General features: G+C 42.9%; 2 protein-coding genes across 4 annotated transcripts in view; one reads left to right on the forward strand and one right to left on the reverse strand.

The window, feature by feature from the left end:
* The window catches only part of HSPH1 (heat shock protein family H (Hsp110) member 1), a 36,968-nt gene extending 26,542 nt beyond the window's left edge, over positions 1–10,426 (forward strand). Inside the window, exons 12-18 of the mRNA XM_032795958.2 lie at positions 121–252; positions 1,193–1,330; positions 1,748–1,873; positions 3,600–3,707; positions 3,821–3,940; positions 6,703–6,864; positions 7,424–10,426. Coding sequence (XP_032651849.1) covers positions 121–252; positions 1,193–1,330; positions 1,748–1,873; positions 3,600–3,707; positions 3,821–3,940; positions 6,703–6,864; positions 7,424–7,624 — 987 coding nt within the window. The 3' untranslated portion in view covers positions 7,625–10,426. The remainder of the gene's footprint in view (positions 1–120; positions 253–1,192; positions 1,331–1,747; positions 1,874–3,599; positions 3,708–3,820; positions 3,941–6,702; positions 6,865–7,423) is intronic.
* Positions 10,427–10,646: 220 nt separating this feature from the next.
* Positions 10,647–24,101, reverse strand: part of LOC116834099 (cilia- and flagella-associated protein 337-like) — an 80,968-nt gene continuing 67,513 nt past the window's right edge. Inside the window, exons 24-30 of one of the 3 annotated variants that reach the window (XM_032795974.2) lie at positions 16,644–16,702; positions 16,239–16,380; positions 15,377–15,416; positions 14,821–14,909; positions 13,511–13,701; positions 11,206–11,309; positions 10,647–11,115 (exon numbers count right to left, since the gene is read on the reverse strand). In XM_032795974.2, the coding sequence (XP_032651865.1) occupies positions 10,941–11,115; positions 11,206–11,309; positions 13,511–13,701; positions 14,821–14,909; positions 15,377–15,416; positions 16,239–16,380; positions 16,644–16,702 (800 nt within the window). In that variant the 3' untranslated portion in view covers positions 10,647–10,940. Of the gene's footprint in view, positions 11,116–11,205; positions 11,310–13,510; positions 13,702–14,820; positions 14,910–15,376; positions 15,417–16,238; positions 16,381–16,643; positions 16,703–24,101 lie in introns of those variants that run through there. The other 2 variants (XM_032795975.2, XR_012655039.1) reach the window with 2 other exon arrangements.

The following is a 24,101-nucleotide window of genomic DNA, read 5'->3' on the forward strand; positions in this document are numbered from 1 at the left end:
TGGCTACAGAGTTATTGCTCAGTAAGTAAGAAAGCATGTGGGGAATCAATTACACTGTAACTTCTAATAAATACAAGTGCACATTCTTTTACATCCTTTGTGCCTGGGCTTTCGTTTCAGAAAAATATCCAGCAAGACAACAGTGATGCTGGAACACAGTCCCAGGTACAAACTGATGGTCAGCCAACTCCACAGTCTCCCCCTTCACCAGAACCTCCCTTTGAAGAAAACAAAATACCAGATGCCAAGAAAGTGAGTGACCCTTTAAACTCATTGTATTGAAAAAATGTTATAATTTATTATGATGGCATTTAAAACCGTAACCTTCACACGCATACAAAAAGTAGGCAGATCAGTGTTCTTGCAGTGTATTGTGTTTAGTAGCTTTTGCATATTTACTTCCATTTTTGTCTAACATAACCAATAATTGTCTATTTAAGACAAGATAAAGCTGGCAAAATCTCACTATTCCAATTGATCTTCCAGCAAGGAACAAGACTCTCTGTATTGTTTCAGTTTATGCAGCATTGCATAATATGTGCATTACCTTAACGGTATTTCACTTTGTATAACAACTGCTAGAGGCTAAGCTTACTAAATTTACCACGACTAAACTGTAGGCAGAGAAACCAGACTGAGAAGACACCTAGAATGTACGTTTACACCTCTTACCAAACAAGACTTAGTCCTTGCCACAAAGGGCTTATAGTCTGACTTATTTCAAGGGTTAGTACTGATGCCTTGGGGTGAGAATTACTGTTCTAAAAACACACACAAACTGACTTCAAGAAGCTGCCTCAGGCTAACAAAATTTGCACTTAATTTTCATCCAAGTGTTGATAGTGTGTAGCTGTAAGCATTAATATTGAGTGCTGATCTGTAAAAGGACTTGCCAAGAATTGCTGTGTCCTACTAACAGACAGTGTTTCTGGCAATTGCCCTTTCTATCTTCCAACACCATTCTCCTGAAGCATGAGTTACATTTGACTAGGTGAAATGAGAAGGTAAGATATACAGCAGCTGAAATACAAAATCCTTTGTAAGGATATATTTGTGAGATTCTGAAGGAACAGTGAGAAAATACATACTGGTCCATGTTCTGCTGAGGGATTTTAGCATCACGGTGAAAACGCCTTTTAGTGCTCTTCCTAAGTCATGGATATAATTTTTTTTTTCTTTCTTTCCAATCTAGACAAATGAGAAGAAAAGTGATCAACCTCCAGAAGCTAAAAAACCCAAGATAAAGGTGAAGAATGTAGAGCTGCCTATTGAAGCTAATCTGGTCTGGCAGTTAGGGAAAGAACTTCTCAACATGTATATCAAAACAGAGGTGAGTTCAGTAATCTTGGTGAGGGGAGGCTGATTCTTGCTTACTATTATTCAGTGACTATTTTTGAGCAACTTCAGACTTTACATTAAAAAAACCTGAAAATAGACTCCTGCCACTAATATATTCATAATGAGTTAATGCAATGCCTCATTTAAGTTCCTGACTGCAAATGTTAGCAACATTGTAATGTCACTTTGAATTATAGCATTACAGCAGTGATCTATGTAATGAGGTCACATCTTGTTTAAAAACCATCTGAACCTTCAGGAGAGTCTCCATTTTTTAGTTCACTCCACTGTTACTTCAGCAACAATATGAATTAAGGGCTTTATTATAGTCTTTTTTTTTTTTGTAAGGCTGCTTTTAAGTTTAAATTTGTTTTATTAAAGTACTTGCTTTTTTTCTATGATCAAACAGGGCAAGATGATCATGCAAGACAAGCTGGAGAAGGAAAGAAATGATGCAAAAAATGCTGTGGAAGAATATGTGTATGAGTTCAGGGATAAGTTATCAGGACCATATGAAAAGTTTGTTTGTGAAGAGGTATGCTATTAAAGTCAGTTGTTTACCTGAAATATTAGCATCAAACATCTGTCCTGCTTATTTGTGGTGAAATTCTGCTCTCATACCTGTATTGTAGATATCTGAAAATCTTAGTTAGGCAGCTATTGTTCAATTGCTTATCTTCTGGATTTGAATTAGTTTTGCAAAAATGTCCAAAAATGAGTGCAGTTACAGTAGAACCACAGAGTTACAATCAACCTCCATTCCCACAGTGTTCGTAACTCTGAACTAAATGTTATGGTGGTTCTTTCAAAAGTTTATAACTGAACATCAACTTAAAGTTTTGAAACTTTACTGTGCAGAAGAAAAATGCTGCTTTTAACCATTTTAATTTAAATAACGCACAGAAAGTTTCCCTACCTGGTCAAATATTATTTTAAACTTTTTTATTTTTAGTAGCTTATGTTTAACACAATTCTGTACTGTATTTGCTTCTCTTTTTGTCTCCGCTTCTGTCTGATAGCGTACTTCTGGTTCCAAAAGTACCAGTCAGGTGTGTGGCTGACTGGTCAGTTTTAACTCCTGGTGTTCCTGACTCTGAGGTTCTACTATAGTGTTGAAAAACTGTAATAGATCAGTCTGAATTTGATTAGTCGTAAACTAGTTAAATAACTATTGAAGACAGCAAGGAAGACTAGGCTGAGACCTGGAGTGGAAGGGATGAGAGCAGAGAGTGAATAAGTGGAGGTATCTGGTGATGGAGAGGTGGAGCAGGAAGAGTGGGGAAAAAAAGGAGATGAAAGGGGAGGAAGCAATGGTGTTAAACTCCTCTTGAAAGAGAATCTTCCAGCAGTTTCACCCCTAAAACATATCACTGGCCAATTGATCCTCCCACAGATAACTGATCGGTTGAACCTTTTTAGAAGTAAACATTCTACTCAACAAAGCAATGCCTGGATCTAGATGTAGGTTAAATATTTGAAAGATGAGATAACGTGCAAACATCTGCCGCATTTTGAGCCATTAAAATCAAAAGGCAATGTGCTGTACAATGTCTACTAAAATTGCCCTTGTATCTTCTAAAGGACAGCATTTGGTCCAGCCTGTCTTGCTGAATATCATCAGAGTTGTCCAAATGCATAGATGTTATCAAAACAGAACTTTGTGACTCTTGAAAATATATCCAAAAAAGACAAAGTACCCATATTATCTTGTTCAGTGCAAGGTTGGTTGGTTTGTTTGTTTTTTCTTTATTTCTGAAGGCAGTCCAGCTTTTATTAGTTGGTAAAACTGTATTAGGGAACAAACACTTCCATTAGCTTTGCCTTCATCCGCATTCGCCCTTGTAGCTTAGCTTGACTTGCATAGGCTTCTAGAAATTGCAGTATTAAATGCATTTCCCGGTTACGAGACTTGAAATGAGTGCCTTGCCTGCAACATTGTGTCCCCTCAATATGAGGCAGGAAAAAATGAATTTGGTAGTGCCTTTCCATATGGAAAGCATGCAGTGTCAAGACAGATTACTGGGCTGGGTTCTTTGTCCAAACCAACCTGTTCTCAGTACAGAAACAAATGCTGTTATACAAGTGTGGTTTTAAGTTATCTTTGTATCTTGTATTTTATGCCAGTAGCATAAAATAGCCTTCTTTGTAACAGGCCATGCTGCAGTTCTACTTTTTTTTTTTTTTTTTTTTTTTCCCCCCCTTTACTTTCTAACTATTTTGGCCTTATTGGCATTCTAAACTGCATCCAAATTTTATCTTAGGATCTTCAAAGATTCTCTGCATTCCTAACAGAGGTAGAAGATTGGTTGTATGAGGATGGAGAGGACCAAGCCAAACAGGTGTACATAGATAAATTGGATGAATTAAAGGTAGGTCCATTTGCACTCTTGTATAAGGTAACTTTCAAAATACTGCAGGAATGACTTTTTTTGTAAATGTAGGTTTGAATTATAAAATGCATAGAAAATATTACTTTCTATAGAAACTAGGTACTCCAATTGAAATGCGATACCAAGAAGCTGAGGAACGACCACGGGTATTGGAAGAACTGGGACACAAGCTTCAACACTATGCCAAAATAGCAGGAGAATACAGGGACAAGGTAAGTAGCCTCACAGGGAATGGGTTGGGAGTAGGAGGGGACTGACTTTTGTCTGTACTATTTCATTTAGACTTGCACCAGATGGCAGTGGTGTCAAACTCCTTGTCAAGTGGGCTGTTCACTTATTGGTAGCCTATATGCTGGGCCTATGCAATTAAGAACATAGTCTGTCCACAGCAAATCTCCCACAGACATTGAGTCTGAACCTGAATTGCTCAGTATCTGTGGCCAAAAAGGGCATTTGCACAAAGAATGAGGGCCATGATTCTTGGCTCAAAAAGTTCAGTTAAGTTTTGTGCTCTTCCAACTTTATTGGAGAAGTGGCTCAGATGTCAGTGATGAGTGTCTGTACAAAAGCCTAAGATAATAACTTGTGTATGTTCTATTTGTGCCTATTATTTGACCATTGACATGAGATTAGTCAATAGCACACCTGCCCTTTGGAAATCTGGCTGGTCCTAGGTGTCATTGGGTTTTGGAGCCAATACACTGTTTGTGAATTACCCCCATTCACAACAATCAAAGCTGGTTTAGCTAGTCTGACAGGACTGCATCAGGGCCCCATTCAGACTGGGTTTCTTCATGGCCAGAATGGCTAGATAAAAAAAAATTAAGTGCAAATTTGCATTAATATTAGAGCTGTCAATTAATAGTGTGAGTTAATTGCAATTAACCAAAAAAGAGAATCGCAATTAATCGCACTCTTAAACAACAGAATACTAAATTAAATGTATTTAAATATTTTGGATGTTTTTCTTTTTTATATATATTGTATTCTGTGTTGTAATTGAAATAAAAGTATTTTTATTACAAATTTGCACTGTAAAATGAATAACAAAAGAAATAGTATTTTTCAATTCACCTCGTACAAGTACTGTAGTGCAGTCTTTGTGAAAGTGCAACTTGCAAATGTAGATTTTTTTTTTTTGTTATATAACTGCACTGAAAAACAAAATACTGTAAAATTCAGAGCCTACAAGTCCACTCAGTCTCACTTCATGTTCAGCCAATCGCTAAGATAAACAAGTTTGTTTACATTTTACAGGAGATAATGCTGCTCTCTTCTTAAATACAATGTCACCTGAAAGGTGAGAATGGGCATTTGCATGGCACTTTTGTAGCAGACGTTGCAAGATATTTACATGCCAGATATGCGAAACATTTGTATGCCCCTTCATGCTTCAGCCACCATTAGAGAGGACATGTTCCATGCTGATGACACTCGTTTTTTTTTAAAAAAAAGTGTTAATTAAACTTGACACAATTCTCCCCTAAGGAGTTAAATGTCCCCTGCTCTGTTTTACCCGCATTCTGCCATATATTTCATGTTATGGCAGTCTTGGATGATGGCCAAGCACATCTTCCTTTTAAGAACACCTTTCATTGCAGACTTGACAAAACACAAAGAAGGTACCAATGTGAGATTTCTAAGGATAGCTACAGCACTGGACCCAAGGTTTAAGAATCTGAAGAGGGATGAGGTGTAGAGCATGCTTTCAGATGTCTTAAAAGAGCAACACTCTGATGCAGAAACTATAGAACCCAAACCACCAAAAAATAAAATCAAGCTTTTACTGGTGGCATCTGACTCAGATAATGAAAATGAGCATGCGTCGGTCCACGCTGCTTTGGCTTGTTATCGAGCAGACCTGTCATCAGCATGGACACGTCCTCCGGAATGGTGATTGAAGTACGAAGGGACATATGAATCTTCAGCGCATCTGGCATGTAAATACATTGCAATGCCGGCTACAACAGTGGCATGCAAATGCCTTTCTCACTTTCAGGTGATATCGTTAACAAGAAGCAGGCAGCGTTTATCTCCCGCAAACGAAAACAAACTTGTCTGAGCAGTTGGCTAAACAAGAAGTAGGACTGAGTGGACTTGCAGGCTCTAAAATTTTACATGGGATTTATTTTTGAATGCAGTTTTTTGTATATAATTCTACATTTGAATTTAAACTTTCATGATAAAGATTGCACTGCAGTACTTGTAACGGGGAAGTTGAAAAATACTTTGTTTTACAGTGCAAATACTTGAAATAAAAAACAGTGAGCCGTGTGCACTTTGTATTCTGTGCTGTAATTGAAATCAGTATATTTGAAAATGTGGAAAACATCCAAAATATTTAAATAAATGGTATTCTATTATTAACAATGCAATTAATTGTGATTAATTTTTTTATTGCATGACAGCCCTAATTAATATCATGTGGTCCAGAAGTATCAAAGCAGTTGGGTGTCTGATTCAATTGACTCATCCAGATATGAAAGGGAACTTCTGGTTGACTCAAGCTTTCATTTTTATAAATCCAAATTCTCCCATCTAAGACCAGCCAAAATACCAGACTGTGCAGGTGGATACCTTTTCTCCCTCTATTGCCCCCACCTACAGCACTGACTAGAGCACTAAGAAAGTTGGATTATACTCTACAGAACCTAATACATGGCTTTTCATGAGTGGCAGGATTTGCCCTATTAAGTATGAACTTACCTAATTCTAGGTATGTTATCTCTAGTAAATCCATTGTAAAGCCCACCTTCCTCTCTGTGTGATTGTTTCTCAAACACAGAAATGGGTTTGGTTCTGCCTCCATGTTTCATGGTGCTTCTTGTGGTGAACTTGTTTTCTTTCCAGAGTAAGCAGAAATGTAACAAATATTTAGATAATGAGAGAACACAACTTGGGTGGTCTGTCTGGATAATCTGATATCATTGAATGGGTTCTTATTGACAAACCCAAAATATTCAACTTCATGCAGGATGAGAAATACATTCACATTGATGAATCAGAAATGATAGAAGTAGAGAAATGTGTCAAGGAAATGATGGAATGGATGAGTAATGTTATGAATGCCCAGACTAAAATGAGCCCTGATCAGGATCCAGTTGTACGGGCAAGAGAAATCAAAGCAAAGCTAAAGGTTAGTGCTGAATCTAATTCTAATCACTGACTAGTGATATAGCTAGGCCTTTATTTAGAAATCAGTGTATGTTCTAACTGGTTGGCAGCTCTAAAGGATAATAATCTGCATAGCAAGGGAGGGATGAAGCTACAATCTATTGTGTAAAAATTCTGTGGTGAATGTTTTTACTATATATATGTTAGGCAGATAAACTTACAATACAAACATCTTTCAGTAGAGTTAAAAATTCATTGTCTGTAAATAGTACGTAAATACAAATATAACAGGGTGTGTAAGGAAATATTTAAAGCAATGCAACATTTCTGAGAGAGTGGGTTTTTTGTTTTTTTTTTGTTTTGTTTTTTTACACTTCAAGTGCTCAAGTGTTGTATAAAGAACCTTAATATAACCTGTTTAAAAAGTAAACTAGATATGTTAGGGGTAGCATATATCCAGCCTCTTTGTGCTCAGGAAGCAAAGATCCTGGGAATCAAACAATCTCTGAACAGCGGTGCTAGCTCATCAGGTAGCTTGCTGATCGCATGAATTGTATTCTGAGTACCTCTCTTTATTTTAGGAATTACACAATGTGTGTGAGCCAATAGTGATGCAACCAAAACCAAATGTTGACTCTCCTAAAGAGGAAAATCCATTGAATGGACCCAGTCTTAATACAAATGAAGGTATTGAAGAAGATAAAAATAATGCTGAAATCCCTCAACAAAATGGTGATTGTCATCCGAACGCTAAAAACACCATGAGCATGGACTTGGACTAGACCACTGCATTGTATTGAGCAATTTTATCTCATGAAAGGAAAATATTGTTGCTTTAGTATGTGATTGCGTAGGGGTAACATAGTTCTGGGAACTATTTATATTTTTTTTTTTCATAAGGTTGTCTGGAATGTGGTGTATGATGGTGGGGCGGGGGAGTAAAAAGCTGATCATGACTACCGTAAAAGGGAAAATTGACTTGGTAACTTTTCAGATTCCTGTGGAATTGTGAATTCATACTAAGCTTCTGTGCAGTATTTAACGGTTAGCTTCGTAAGGATGAAATCAGTTTTGCTATGATACTTACTGCTCCTTCACCGGGATTGTAACTGAAATAGTCAAAGGCACTTGTAGATGCCAAGGTAGTTTTCTTTCATTTGACCTCTGATTTGGCATATCTGTATAAAGCCAGTGGCTGTTCAATTTACAATGAACAAAATAAACCTCCTGTCCTAAGCTTCATTATCACTGTCCTGTACCCTAGCTGACTAGTAAGATGGTGAAAGGTGTTAAGTAGCATGTTAAGTAGTAGATTTCATCTTGTTAAAACAGTACATTTTCATGTGGAGAGAGCAAAATGAAGGAGATGCTGACCCTGTTTGTCTTGTTGTGAAACCTTTTACTGAGCTTTAATAATAAAGTTCATCTAACTGGTATTTTCTAAAATGCTGGGATGATTATGTTCAGTGCTGTTTTCAGTGTGACTACTGTCTTTTGTCACAAGTGGTAAAGAAAATAAAGCCAAATAGCTGTGTGTGAGAAAAAGCTTACAGAACTTCCCCCTGCCCTCCTATTGAGTGTGGAAAAAATTGGAGTTGTGATACTCAGCCTACCCAAGCAGAAACAGCTTGTTACTCTTTAACTGCACAAACCAGCATGCACCTGGGAACAGCATGACTGCTTGGAAACTTAAAATAGCAAAGGCTGGGCATAAAACTTTCAGACGCTTTGAAAGTGGAATCTAAAAGAGACGATTTGCAGTTGAGATACTAAAAATCAGTCAGAAGTCTGTCTTGGCCTTTATCAGAAAGGAGTTGATCCCAAACAAATGTGGTAAATGCAATGTTCTTCTTTGAGTGTTTGCTCATGTGTATTCCACAGTAAGTGTGCATGCTTGCCATGTGCACTGGTGGCAGTTTTTCTCTAGCGGTACCTGTAGGGGAGTGCCCCTAGCAATGCCACCATGGTGTGGTACAAGAGGTGGTGTGCTGCTTGACCCCATTCCAAAGCACCATCACTGGCGTCAAGAAGGAACTGCTATGCTCCAACTCTTTGCTGTAGTCTTCCCAGTTTGGACTGTTTAGTGCTTTAGAGAGTTAGAAGCTTTTTTTTTTTTTTTTTTAACTTTTAAAACTATAGGTACTGCCAACCATAGCTGGGGCCCAGGCTTTAAGTTGGGCAGCACTTGTAAACAGTCCATGCGCATAAGTGACCCATACGCTAGTTGCTTATGCTGCCTTGGAGAAACCCAGGCAGGGCAGTGCTCCGTCCTGAGTGTCTGTGAACTATCCACCTCCAACAGGTATAGAGCTTGGGAATCCCCTACTGTGGAAAGCACACGAGCAGTCACTTGAAGAAAAGACCCTTTTCTGTAGCTGGTACTCTTTGAGCTGTGTTGCTCATGTCCATTCCACATCCTACCCTCCTTCCCCCTAGTTGGAGTTTTCTGGTAAGAAGGAACTGGAGGAGGGCACACAGCACCCCTCATACTGTGCCATGCTGCTGTTACTCCAGGGGTTGCTAGGGTGCTCCTCTATGGGTACTGCTAAGGGAGAAACTTCTGGTGCATGGGGCAAGCACACACACCTACTGTGGAATGGACATGAGCAACCCATCTCACAGAATACCAGTAGCTGTAGTATCAGAGCACTCTTCTGATCACTGCTCACTTTCCCAGTACTGATCTACTCCATGTCAGGTGCATATGCTGCTCCTGGGGGAATTCTGCACTACAGCATGTGCACATCATTAATGAGCCATGCATGTTTTTAATTTTTTGTGTGGAAAAAAGCTTCATCCAAAATGGTGCTGCAGTTCTGCCTTTTGCCCACCTGAGGGCACTGTGGCACTAGAACACAGCAGCTGCTCCCAGCCAGCTCAGGCAAAGAGCCTGCCTGCCTTTGCAGTGCCTGTCAGGCCAGGTCAGGAGATGAGGGCTAAGGGGAGACAGATAATATAGGGTTCTGGGGGAGAGGGGGTGTCAGATGCAGGCTCATAAAGGCTAGTTGGGCAGGATGGATCAGGGCAGGGGCTGAATGGGAGTGGAGGCACAGAGCCACATGGTGAGGGGAGACAGGGTGGCTGAGTAGGAGCACAGATATGGAGATGGGTACAGAGCCAGATGGGGGAGTGGGTGTCTGAGGTGGGGGGTGGAGAGACACATGGGGGTGAAGGAACACCTGAGGACGGCTAGGTGTGCCTGACTGAATGGGAGAGGCTAGGCATCAGCCAGGGTCTGCATGGGGGAAACTCCCTAACAATCCCTCCCTGCCCCCCAAAACACCTGGTCCACACTTTTCCCACCCAACTCTCCAAGTTCATACCCAGGGTCCTTCCCAGCAATTTACTTCCCTCTCCCTCAGATCCTCCATTACCCCTGACTCCAATAGCCTTTGCAATGCTTCTGAGGGGTGTGGGAAATACGATTCTGTAGTGTAGTTTAAATGAATTATTACTCAGAGTTCTGTATTAATATGCCTAATACTAATGAATATTTGTCAAGAAACATTTCCTGAATCTTTTTCGTTGTCTGTACTGTTATTTGCTGACATGTATTTTGAAATAAATGACCACAAATTGTATGATTATATTGTGTTTTGAGAAATATGCAGAATTTTAAAATATTTGTGCATGAAATTTTTAATTTTTTGGTGAAGTCCCCTAGACGTATATGCAATACACCTACCATAGCTTGGACCCCCAAAGCCAGAGAACTGGTTGAATAAGTCTCACTAGACCTACAACAAGGCTGCTGAGGCCTTAAGTATGCAGCTATACTATGCCTCCACGGTGCTATTATATCACTAATAGGGAATTGTTTATTTAACAGTCATGTTCTGGTTTCACTTTGTGCTTATATAAGTCTTGTTTAAATGCCACATAAGTCCAGCTCTACAGAATTAACTGATGAGCCATTATAGTAGGAGGCTTAGAAGGATAAACTGTCCAGAAGTGATTAAGAAACAGCTGCCTATTTTAAGTGTATTTCTGTCAAAACAACAGAGGAAAAATTAGACCAGGAACAAAAATAACAAACTGCTTTGCTACCACTGAAGAGACACATGATCATGTGCTTAGTTTGCCTATAGAATTATAGCTCTAATCTTCCCCTAATGATTCTTCATAAAAGTAGTCTGTGCTAAGAACAGACAAGTCAGGCTTTTCACATATTGGTGGAGCAATGACAACTTCACAGGTATTGATTATGTGATATGTACTCTGTCCCCCAGGAGCAAGTGGTCTGTTTATCTTCTTGTAATGCTCCTGCTTCAATCTAGGGAAAGAAAATTGAAAGCATGAATTATTAATTTGTTTTGAAAGTGGGGAAATGTTAATTTACCTGGTGGCCTTGTTTTCATTTTACCTTTTACTCAAAGCTTGTGCATAAGCCCGCTGGTTGATTTCCTCTTTGATATCCAGGTCAGGCTTGGTGACTTGGGGAAGTTTGGGGTTATAGCTCACTTCATGCTGAAAACGCACCAAGAGAACACTTAGCAATGCAGAAAGTATTTAGACTGCCACTACATTTCTTCATGTTACTGCCATGATGGTCCTATCTAATCCTGTCACTTCTGGGGCACTTTTACAAGTCTGAGTAAACCATTTAAAAAAATTTTGGAAGAAAACAGTTACTTTAAAACTGGGATGAGGGATGAATTAAATGTATTCAATGTCATACATTATGTTAATTGTTACATTTTTTGGAAGGTTCTCAGGTTACAATCTTATATAAGGCCTCAATTTGCATGAACCCTTATTGTGACAATTCTTCAAGCGCGTGCAGACTGTATTAGTAAGAATATGCAATTAGCAGGCTGCTTGCACTCTTTACTCAGTATTTGCTTACTATTTAGGATACAGCATGAGATACTATCAATTTTAACTTCATATATGTGGACTGAACTCTGATAAACTACTTTTACCTGCTTATTTCAAAAATATGTTTTGGCTGATAGAGCATTCTGGTTTGAGAAGGAAGATGGAGGCAAGCCTTGATTGCTAGATTACCAGGAGGACTTCTTCCTCATAATGGATTTTATTTTAAAAGAAACTAATTCCTATAGCCCACTATGCCAGTCTGCCTGATCTTTAGTCTTGTTAAGATTTAGATCATAGCTTGTTCTCTCTTATATATGGAAAAAGACTAACCAGGAGCCAGACAGATAATTGGAATGGAAGATTTATGGGAATTTTTTTCAAGAGAACACTGACTTGAACTACTATACACTGATTGCTATTTAAAAAGAGAAAAGACAGTGAAACTAGAGCAATCCCTATAGTGTGAAACGGATACTGACAACTCAGAAGGAACAAACCCATTTTGTTCCCGCACCTTTTTCCCAATATGATGGGTACTTGCAAGTAAAGATACAGGGATGCCAGGGGCCAGATACTTGCATATGTTCAATGCAGGGGCCTGTGCCTAGTCTAATCTTACCTATGCTCACATGTAGTCTTCAGCTGCACTGCAACAGCTGTGTGCACCCGGGCTAAGATTTTCAGGAGAAAAAATCCTAGACACTGTGGTTTAAAGGTAAGAAATGAAAACTGGGCTGTAACTTGTCTATTCACAGATAGAAGGCCAAAAAGAAGGACTATCATGGTCATTTAGTCTGACCTGCATAACAAGGTCATAGGACTTCCCTGAATTAATTTCAGTTTGAATCAAAGCATAACTTTTTGGAAAACATCCAATCTTAAGTTAAAAGATTCTAGTGCTGGAGAATGTACCACAACCTTTAAGTTGTTTCAGGGGTTGATTACCTCACTATTAAACATTTATGTCTTATTTCTAGTCTGAATTTGTCTAGCTTCAGCTTCCAGCTTTTAGATCTTGTTATACTTTTCTCTGCTAGATAGAAGAGGCCATTATTAAATATCTGTTCCCCGTGTAGATACTGAAACAATGGTCAAATCACTCCTAACCTTTTCTTAAACTAAACGGATTGAGTTCCTTCAATCTCGTGTAAGGTGTATTTTCCAATCCTTTAATTATTCTCTTGGTTCTTCTCTAAACCCTCTATGATTTATCAACATCCTTCTCAATTGTAGACACAAGAACTGGACACAGTAGTGGTTGCACCAGTGCCAGATACAAAAGTAATCTCTCTCCTCCTACTCTATATTCTCTTTTGGCCAAAGTGTTGCACTGGGATTTCACGTTAAGCTGATTGTCTACCATAGCTCAAGTCTTTTCAGAGTCACTATTTCCTAGGATAGCATCCCCTATCCTGTGAGCATGGCACCTGCATTCTTCAGGCCTAGAGGTATGATTTTGTTTGGCCCTACTGAAACACATTTGCTAGTACCCAGCTTGCTTACCAAACAATCCAGGAAACACTGCAGCAGTGACTAGTTCTTTATTTACCACTCCCCAAAACTTCACCAGTAATGATTTTGTTTTCTTTCAGGTCATTGAAAAAAACGTTGAACAGGGTAAGGTCAGAACTGATGCCTTTCGGCCCCCACTTGAAATACACCTGCTTAATGGTTCCCCATTTATATTTTGAGACCTATAGCTAGACAGTTTAAATCCATTTGCCTTACAAATGCCTTACATAAATCTATTACATCATTTTCCTACATGTTCACTTTACTAGATAACAGCAAAGCATGCAAAACAGCCAGCCCACATGAAATACACTCCGCTTTGCTGTCTATACACAAACCTTAAAGAAGGAGTTTTCCAGAGTTACATTACTTGGCTCTGTGTTTATGAGTTGTAAGACAGGTGGCTCTCGTTCTAGCATGGGGTGAATTGGCATGCTTTGTGGGTCTATCAAGATTTCGTAGGGAACCCTGGGATGTTTCCAGGAGGCAGGTGTGAAAATTTCCCATGGTTCTGCCTGCCCAAAAGTCCCTAGAAAGAAAATATAAACAAGCAGGCATTGTAAAGTTTCAAAGGGTACACAGCCCCAAACCACCGCCTCCTAAAATCAAGGGAAGTCGCAACTAAGACAAAAAACAATGCTTTAAAATTTTTACTTTTTGAAGTATACAAACTTCTGCTGCTGGGAAGAACTTTGAAAAGAAATTTTGTCTTGGAAGAGCAGTTGTGGTTTCAAAACTTTTGTGGATGAAATAAACTAACCAGAGAAGTCCTTAATTGCAAGGTAGTTTGTCAGAAGATTTTAAGGGTCTGATCCAATGCCTCTAAGACCAATCAAAATATATGTTTGCTTGAATGGGTGTGTTGGATCAGGCACTTAGGGATAGATGTTTTAAAAGTATTTTAATTGTCTAAATATGCAGCTAGCATGTAATGGAATTTTCAAAAGTGCCTATGCACCTAACTCCTATTGATTGCAAAATCCCCCACTAGGAGTCTATCTGCATCTTTAGGCATGTAAATACCTTAAAAATCTAACCTTTGGTGCTTTGAACTGAAGGGCAGCCACTTCTAAATATGGTTTGGCTATACTCTACCTCCTTAGAAAGCTCTGTATTAGAAAGCAGTTTTATCATACACTATTTTAATGCCACAGCTGGCTTTCACTGGGAATAAAAAATAGAGCACCCATTTCAGGGGTGGGCAAATCTTGCCTCATGAGCCAAACGTAGCCCATGTAGAACTGAAACAGGGCTTGCTTATACCAGAAAACATAAAAAGTCCTAACATGAAATACTCCACTATGAGCTGAGAATCCTCTGGCTAAGATAATTTATTAGCCTATGGCTACAGCAGCATGGGAGTTTATGAATGTCCATAGGGGCTACTTCAGTAAATATTTTTGTTGTATGCCACTCCTTTTTAAAGTTAACTATCATAGCCATGCTGTTTTTGTAGGGATAGCTCAGTGGTTTGAGCACTGGCTTCTAAACCCAGGGTTGTGAGTTCAGTCCTTGAGGGGACCATTTAGGGAACAGGGGTTTTAAAAAAAAAAAACTGTCTAGGGATTTGTCCTGCTTTGAGCAGGGGGTTGGACTACATGATCTCCTGAGGTCCCTTCCAACCGTGGTATTCTGTGATAATCCTTACCAATGTACTCTCCATCCAGACTCCACAGACGAATGGTACAATCAATAGAAGAGGAAAGCAGGACTTTTTCTTCATCAACCACCTGTACTCTATCAAAATGAAAGTGATTATCAGAACAAATCTACTTAAGCACCATATATAACTAAAGACTTATGACACCATGTCATTTACATTTTGTCATTAGAAACTTCTTGTGTTACAAATTGTTTACGTGGGTCATTTCTGCTAATGCTAAAGTTAATACTGTAGCAGCAGTCACATTAAATTGTTTCAAGGGATTACAGCCAAAGCAATATCTGATATAGTATAGTTCTGATAGTGCTGACTGACACTGAAGTGAACCATAAATGAGTTTATGTAATTTGAAAAGTATTTACTGCACATGATCATCGTATAATAGTGGAAGATGGACCAGGGATCCTGACTCATGACAGACTCTTAGGTATTACCACAATAGACATAAAACCTAATTATATTTATATCAAGCAACACATGTGCCGGTCTGTATATTTATACATAAAAAAATATTCTGTTAAAGACATGAGACAGTACTTACGATACAACTATATTTACATGAGCTCTCCAATGATTCACATCTACAGCAATATAGAGAATAAATATGCATTATACATATAATTCAGATTAATACACAAATATGTTGCTACACAAGAACACTGCACTGTGTCAGGTGTAAACAAACTACTACCTAAGAAGCAAGGACATTAAAAAGTATTTATGGTTTTAAAGCAATTTTTTTTTTAATGCAACAAAGTTGTTAAAACTTTACCCTGGATGTATTTTGAAACTGCTCTGTTTTCTTTTACTAGGTAGCTTCCACTAAGATACACAGTTATAAATGTCACCAGATCAGTGGTTCTCAATCCACAACCCACATGATGCTTGTGGCCCAATCAGTACACAGCTGGAACCCATGTGGCATCCTCACGGCCGTACAGGTAGTATATATATTATGTGGATGCAGCCCACATAACAGATAGAGAGCTGCATATGTGGCCCGTAATAGTAAATAGGTTGAGAACCATTGCACCAGATGAAATCCTGAAGTCCTCATCCAGGTTTTACTCAGTCCTTCCTTCCCACTGAATTCTATTGAGATTTGCCTGCATTTGATCCACAGTGAATTAATTTTGTTAAGGAAGTTATATGGGAACTATGGTCACCATACTCAACTATGCTAAGAACAAGCTAAGGCATAAACATTTTGGAGCATACATGATCTGGGAAAAGGAGATTAAAATATTACAATGAAATAGAAGTATAAGTAGATCATGAGAAAGACTTTGTTTTTTAAACCCCTTTCCCCCAGATCACGTGTTCCAAAATATGTTTTATACTTACATATAAAAATACAAATACAAAAATATTTAATATATAAAAACCCAATCCACAAGACACACATTTTGGTGGTTCTCGCTCTGGGTCCTGAAGGGCATAGTCTTTGATGCTGTAGACATACACATATCCATCATCATCTGCTGCATAAATAAAGGAATTGTCCGCAGTGACAGCAATACTGCTGATGTGGGATTTCACTCTAGACTGAGACAAACGTTAATGTAGGATGTGTTGTTAGCTAATAATTCATGCAGCATGATAATACTATATTGATTATAACGGAAATAACCCACAACACGTGAATGCTCATAATCTAAATGAGCAGATGTGTACTTAGCATAATTAAACAAAGCAAAGCAGTAATATTTCCCCCCCTCCCCCATACGGAGTGTATCTTGAACTGTAAGAAGTGTGCTGCACTCAGTCCTACACAGCTTAGCCCTCTGAAATCCATTGCTCAAACTTACAGGTATGAAACTTGCTGTAAGGGGGATTCCACTGAACAGACTCCAGAAGTTGACAGAACCTGAAAAAAAGTAAACAGTGAAAATGTTTAAGAGCAGTGAAACAGAAGTCTGTTTTGACAGGCATACAAATATGTAGGAATTTGACTGCTGGATGCAGAGGTTCACAAACTGGGGTCCATGAACCCCTTTTGGTCCCCAGGGGCTGCAAGGGTGTAACAGGCTGCGGGAGACACCCAGAGTCTCTGTTTACACCTTTCTGCCTCAGCAAGAGTGAGCTTTGCTAGAAATTAGGCTGTTAGCTCCCTGCCACACCAATCAATCTCCCTCACCAGCAAATTCCTCAAGAATCTTCCAGTCCAAATCTCACCTAGTAGGAAATAATCAGTGCACTCCAACTCCACCTCCTAAGTGATGTAAGTTACATCAGCTTAAAGCAGTGTCCACACTGTACTATGTTGGTGGGAGACAGTCTCCAGTCTGCACAGCACGACTTCACCAGACGTGCTACAGCAGCGCAGTTGCATTGGTACAGCTGTGCGAATGTAGCACAGTAGTGTAGACTTGCCCTCAGTCTTCTGATCTTGCACTTAGTTCACTGAGAGTCCATCTGGCAGAGATTTCAGCATTTCATCCACCTGTGGGAAGTCAGTGTTTTTGAACTCCATGAAGTCACTCATCTCCACCCGATGGTTAAAAAGTCAATTCTTTTGCAGGATCTTAATACTGTTTTAGCATATCTTACAGGACCTCTGTTCAAGCCTCTGGCAATTTCTTCTTTCCCCATTCTGTGTCAGAAAACTGCCTTCCTTGTAGCAATCACATCTGCAAGGAGAGTATGAGAGTTGCAGGCATTGATGGCAGATCCTTCTTACATGCAGTTTTCCAAAGACAAAGTACCTGTGCAGCCACACTTTAATTTTTTTATCTGAGGTGATTTCCCAGTTTCACTTGAACCCAGTTAGATATCTATCAGTGTTCTTCCCTAAGCCACATTCAACCACAGAGGAACAGCATCTTCACACTTTGGATTTCAGGAGATGTTTAGCTTTTTAAGCTAGATAGAACCAAACCTTTCCGTTCTTCATCTGATCTGTTTGTTCAGAGGCAACCCAAATGAAGGACCAAGCAGTGTCTTCACACACAATGTCCAGATAGATAATTTCCTGTATCATGATAACATACAAAGTAGCCCAGGCTACACCTCTTCTACAGATATGAGCTCATTCCAAGAGAGTTCAGGCAATATTTGCATTTCTAAATTACATTTGTAGGGTGGTTACTTGGTCTTCTGTGCATAACTTTTGCAAACCACTATGCCATTATGGTGGCATCCAGATCAGATGCAAACTTTGAGAAGGCAATCCTGCAGTCCTTTAAATAGACTATGAGCCTACCTCCTGCGAATACTGCTTGTGAGTCACCAACAGGGAATACAAGGCTCCATCTACTCAAAGAAGAAAAAAGTTACCTACCTGTCATTATTGTTCTTCAAAATGTCATGCAGATATAAGCAGAGTCAGGATGAGTTCTACCCTGACATCTGGTGGTGAATTGTGGCAAATTGTGGAAAAGAACTTCAGGGGCTGATCTCATTTGCATAGGCACACCCACTCCACCTAGCATGAGCCCACAGCAGCCCAAATGGTCACTTTGGCTGCTGTGGGATCCCCAGTTTCTTCTTCGAGTGCTTGCTCATATCCATTCCAGTTAGGTGTGTGCGCGCCGCGTGCACGTTCGTCGGAAGATTTTTACCCTAGCAACACTTGGTGTGTCGGCTGGGCGCCCCCTGGCGTGGCGCCGTTATGGCACTGAGTATATACCCCTGCCGACCCATCCGCTCCTGAGTTCCCTCTTACTGCCCGTGTCGGTCGTTGGAACAGTGGAGTGTGGCTTAGCTGATCTCCACCTCCCTAGCTATTCACTCGTTCTAATACTTATTGTGTATACAGTTTATTCTCTATAGTTCTAGTTAATACTTTTTTGTAAACGTAGTTAGTGTATATAGTTCAGAGGGTTGGGGATTAGCCCTTTCCCTCACCCGGTGCCCAGGCCATGCCTGGCTCACCGGGTTTCAAACCGTGCTCGGCTTGCCGCAGGCCGATGCCCACAGGAGACACTCACAACTCCTGTCTCAAGTGCTTGGGGGAATCCCACCTCACAGACAAGTGCCGGATCTGCAAATCCTTCAAGCCGTGGACAAAAAAGGAGCGGGACTTTCGCCTCAAGCAACTCCTAATGGAGGCAGCCCTCACTCTTCCACCTTCAGCACTAGGTGCCAGTCAGTCCGCACCGGGGAGAAGTGCCTCGTCGGCACTGGAGTGCGCCGGCACCACCCGGCACCGGCCCAGAATCCTGCCCGGCACCGCTCCCTCTCCCCACAAGCCAAGAAGCTGAAAGCTCCTGCGGCTTCACTGTCTGCACCGCAGTCTGAGTAGCGGCCTAAGTCGAGCTGACCAGCACCAGTAGCTGCTGCGGCACCGACAATCTCAGCACCGTTGATTCTGGCCTCGCAAGGGCCATCGAGTCCGGTGCCTGACAGCTCCCCGGCGCATGCCTCGGTAGAGCTCATCGTTCCCACCATGCCAGAGACATTTTCTACGGCGAGGGAACTGATTGCATTAACAGAGCCCACCCTGCCTCAGCCCCCGGCACCACCAGTGCAGGTTATTCAAATCAACAGGCAAGCCTGCCATGGTAAGACCGTCCTTAATCGGCACTGCTGAGAGGCACCACTCAAGATCGAGGTCCCGCCAGCATTCTCGATCTCAGCACCGATCCCGTTCCTGATGCTGCTCGCAGTCCCAGTACCGATCTCCTTCTCAGTACAGGTCGTACTCGCGGCACCATTTGAGATGCTGCTCGCCGGCCTGATACTCCAGCCTCCGATCCAGCTCCCGGCACTGTTCGCACCGCAGCTGCTCTCATCATAGAGCTTCAAGATCTCAGTCGACCTCCCAGCACGGTGCCGGTCGCAGGTCCTGGTCCTATTCCCGGTACCGGTATGGAACCCAGTACCACTCTCCGGTGCAGCATGGAGAACAGTTCGCTGGATGCAGGGTTCCTCCCCAAGCGGTCTCCGCCCTGCCATTGCAATCGTGGCATGCGTCTGTCTCATCGCACACTGATAGTGCTTCCTACGGGGATTCGGACGCACACAGCCGAGTTCTACATGAGGCTCCAGGTCCAGACCAAGGTCCTCAACAGTGGTCCTTTTGGACGCCTTGGGCATATCGGAACATCACGCACCAGAGACCACTGTTAGCCGCCTCCCTCCAGCGGGTACAGATGGCTCTCCTTTGGCACTAGATCCTCACATGCCTCCTGACCACGAGTCCATACATGAGCCACTCCTCCCTGGTCTGTCATCTTCCTCTTCCCCAGATGAGGCGGTAGCCAGGACATCCTCATCGAGCCCGCCCCCTATTGACCTCCGAGCCCACCAGGACCTTCTGAGGCGAGTTGCCTTAAATATCAATCTACAGGTAGAGGAAGTCCCAGACGTTGAAGACCCTGTGATAGACATCCTGTCGGTGGATGCGCCAACTTGTGTGGCTTTACCATTTATCCGCTCCATACAAGCCAAAGCAGACACCATCTGGCAATCCCCAGCGTCTATCCCTCCCATGGCCAGAGAGGTGGAATGAAAGTACATGGTGCCCTCCAAGGGGTATGAGTACTTATATACCCACCCTCCCCCATGCTCTCTGGTGGTCCAATCCGTGAATGAGCGGGAACGCCATGGCCAGCAAGCCCCCGCCCCAAAATCAAGGGAGGCTAGACGTATGGACCTGTTGGGATGTAAAGTCTAGTCTGCGGGGGGCCTCCAACTCAGGGTGGTGAACCAACAGGCCCTGCTTAGCAGATATAATACCTGGCAGGCGGTGGGCAAGTTCACTGAACTGGTCCCAAAGGACTCCCGCCAGGAATTCCAGGCCCTTCTGGAAGCAGGAAACAAAGTTGCATGGACCTCCCTCCAGGCCTCACTCGATGCTGCTGATTCGGCAGCCAGAACTGTGGCCTCCGGAATCACGATGAGACGGATATCGTGGCTGCAAGTGTCAAGCCTACCTCCTGAACTGCAGCATACCATCCAAGACCTGCCATTTGAAGGCCAGGGCCTCTTCTCTCAGAAAACGGACCCTAGGCTGCAGAGTCTCAAGGACAATCGGGTGATAATGCGTTCCCTCGGAATGCATACCCCACAGACCCAACGAAGGTCCTTCCGTAGCCAGCCTCAGCGCCCTTACCCCCCACCCAGGCCACGACAAGACTTTGGCAGAAGGCGCGGTTGTGGTAACCGCAGATGGCAGTCTGGACCCCAAGGGGGCCACAATAACGGTCCCGCCAAACCAATGACAGGCCCCAAACCAAACTTTTGAAGGTGCGCCCGAGAGCAGAGCACCAGTCCTTTTCAGTTTTGCAACCGCCTTTCCTTCTTCCTCCCTGCGTGGACCCAATTAACCTCGGATCGTTGGATCTATGCACGGTAGAATTTGGATAGCACCTCCAATTCATTTTGCCCCCTCCCTCCCACCCCCCCCGTCCCCCTCTTCAGGGACCCTCTCATGAGCAATTCCTCTGGCAAGAGGTTCGTGACGCTCCTCTCGATCGGGGCTATAGAGGAGGTACGGAGGAATTAAGGGGCAAGGGATTTTATTCCCGATATTTCCTAATCCCAAGGCAAAAGGAGGTCTCCGACCCATCCTGGACCTGCGAGGACTCAACATGTTCATGAAAAAGTTGAAGTTCCATATGGTATCCCTGGGGACCATCATCCCATCCCTGGATCCCGGAGACTGGTACGCTGCTCTCGACATGAAGGACGCATATTTCCACATCGCCATTTACCCTCCGCACAGACGGTACCTACGGTTTATGGTGAACCGCCAACATTTTCAATTTGCGATCCTTCTGTTTGGCCTTTCTACAGCCCCTCGCATGTTCACGAAGTGTATGGCTGTAGTGGCCGCCTCCCTCCGTCGTCGTCAAATAAATGTCTTTCCTTACCTAGACGACTGGCTTATTCGAGGGACCTCCGAGGCCCAAGTCACCAGGCACTTGGGCATCGTCAAGGACCTGTTCAGCCGATTAGGCCTGATGATCAATCTAGAAAAATCTACTCTAGTGCCCACACAAAGAATAGGGTTTATTGGGGCCATTCTAGACTCCAAACTCGCAAGAGCCTGCTTACCACTACCCCGATTTCAGGCAATAGTTTCAATTATAAAAAGCCTCCAAGGCTTTCTGACGACCTCTGCTCGCAACTGTCTCAGCCTCCTCGGTCACATGGCCGCATGCACCTTTGTAACCAACCATGCCAAACTACGCCTGTGTCCCCTTCAAACCTGGCTCACCTCAGTTTACTGCCCAGGCAGAGATGCCATAGATATGGTGGTCACCATTCCTCAGAGCATTCTACACTCCCTTGACTGGTGGCTAACACCCTCCCTGGTGTGTGCAGGACTGCCGTTCCATCCGATGCAGCCCTCAGTGTCCCTAACGACGGACGCATCATCTCTAGGCTGGGGGACTCACCTAGGCCATCTTCGCACTCAAGGCCTCTGGTCATCTCGAGAGCTGGCACTGCACATAAACGTCCGAGAGCTGAGAGCAGTCCGCCTGGTGTGCCAGGCGTTCCAGCAACATCTGCAGGGTCGTTGTGTTTCAGTGCTTACGGACAACACAATGGCGATGCACTACATAAACAAGCAGGGAGGGACTCGATCCTCCCCCCTTTGTCAGGAGGCGATCCAACTGTGGGAATTTTGCATAGCCCTCTCAATAGACCTTGTGGCGTCTTTTCTCCCAGGGGTTCGGAACACTCTGGCAGATCAACTCAGCAGATCTTTTCTGTCTCACGAGTGGTCGATTCGTCCGGACATTATACATTCTGTTTTCCGGAAGTGGGGCTTTCCCCACATAGACCTCTTTGCTTCTCGCGAGAACAGGAAATGCCAGAGGTTCTGCTCCTTCCAAGATCTTGCCCCGGGCTCGATATCAGACGCCTTCCTAATCCCATGGAAGAGCCAGTTGCTTTACGCCTTTCTACCCTTCCCACTGGTGCACAAGGTTCTCCTAAAGCTCCACAGGGACAAGGCTTGCCTGATCCTGGTCGCCTCTGCGTGACCCTGACAACATTGGTACACCACGTTGCTCGACCTCTCGATAGCTGACCCAATCTCCCTGCCTCTTCATCAAGATCTTATAACTCAGGACCACGGCAGGTTTCACCACCCAGACCTGCAATCCCTTCTTCTCAAAGCGTGGCTCCTGCATGGTTAACCCAATCGGAGTTACGCTGCTCTGCCCCAGTGCAAGAAGTTCTCCTGGGTAGCAGAAAACCTTCCACTCAGTCTACATACTTGGCCAAGTGGAAGCGTTTTTCCTGTTGGTGTCAAACACTGAATGCCACACCCACGGAGGTTCCCATCCCCACTATACTGGACTACCTCTGGTATCTTAAACAGCAAGGTCTTGCTACCTCTTCATTGCGAGTGCACTTGGTGGCTATTTCTACTTTCCACCCAGGAGAAAGTAGTCACTCTGTCTTCTCCGACCCTATGGTTTTGAGGTTCCTCAAGGGTCTGGAGCATCTATACCCCCCTAGTATGCCACCCCGCCCCTTCCTGGGACCTGAACCTGGTCCTGACGAGGCTTACGTCTCCTCCATTCGACCCATTGGCAACCTGCTCGCCCCTATATCTGTCATGGAAAACAGCCTTCCTTGTAGCCATCACGTCGGCTAGAAGAGTCTCTGAGCTTCGGGATCTGATGGTGGACCCACCGTATATGGTGTTCCACAAAGACAAGGTGCAGTTGCGTCCATATCCAGCATTCCTCCCCAAAATAGTTTCGGCCTTCCATCTCAATCAAGACATAGTCCTCCCGGTCTTCTTTCCCAAGCCACATGCATCCCGTCGGGAGCAGCAGTTGCATTCCCTCGACATCTGTAGGGCGCTCACCTTTTATATTGACCGGACAAAGCCCTTCCGCAAAACACCCCAACTCTTTGTTGCAGTGGCAGACTGGATGAAAGGCCTACCCATCTCTTCTCAGAGGATTTTGTCCTGGGTAACGGCGTGCATCCGTACTTGCTATGATCTAGCTCATATTTCTAGGGGTCATATTACCGCACATTCTACCAGGGCTCAGGCCTCGTCGGCCACCTTCTTATCTCAAGTAACTATCCAGGAGATATGTCGAGCAGCTACTTGGTCTTCAGTGCACACCTTTGCTTCCCATTATGCCTTGATGCAACAATCCAGAAATGATGCAGCCTTCGCCTCAGCGGTTCTGCATTCTGCAGTATCTCACTCCGACCCCACCGCTTAGGTAAGGCTTGGGATTCACCTAATTGGAATGGATATGAGCAAGCACTCGAAGAAGAAAAGAGGGTTACTCACCTTTGTAACTGTTGTTCTTCGAGATGTGTTGCTCATATCCATTCCAAAACCCGCC

The sequence above is a fragment of the Chelonoidis abingdonii genome, chromosome 1 (assembly GCF_003597395.2).
Source record: "Chelonoidis abingdonii isolate Lonesome George chromosome 1, CheloAbing_2.0, whole genome shotgun sequence".
Taxonomy (NCBI): domain Eukaryota; kingdom Metazoa; phylum Chordata; order Testudines; family Testudinidae; genus Chelonoidis; species Chelonoidis abingdonii.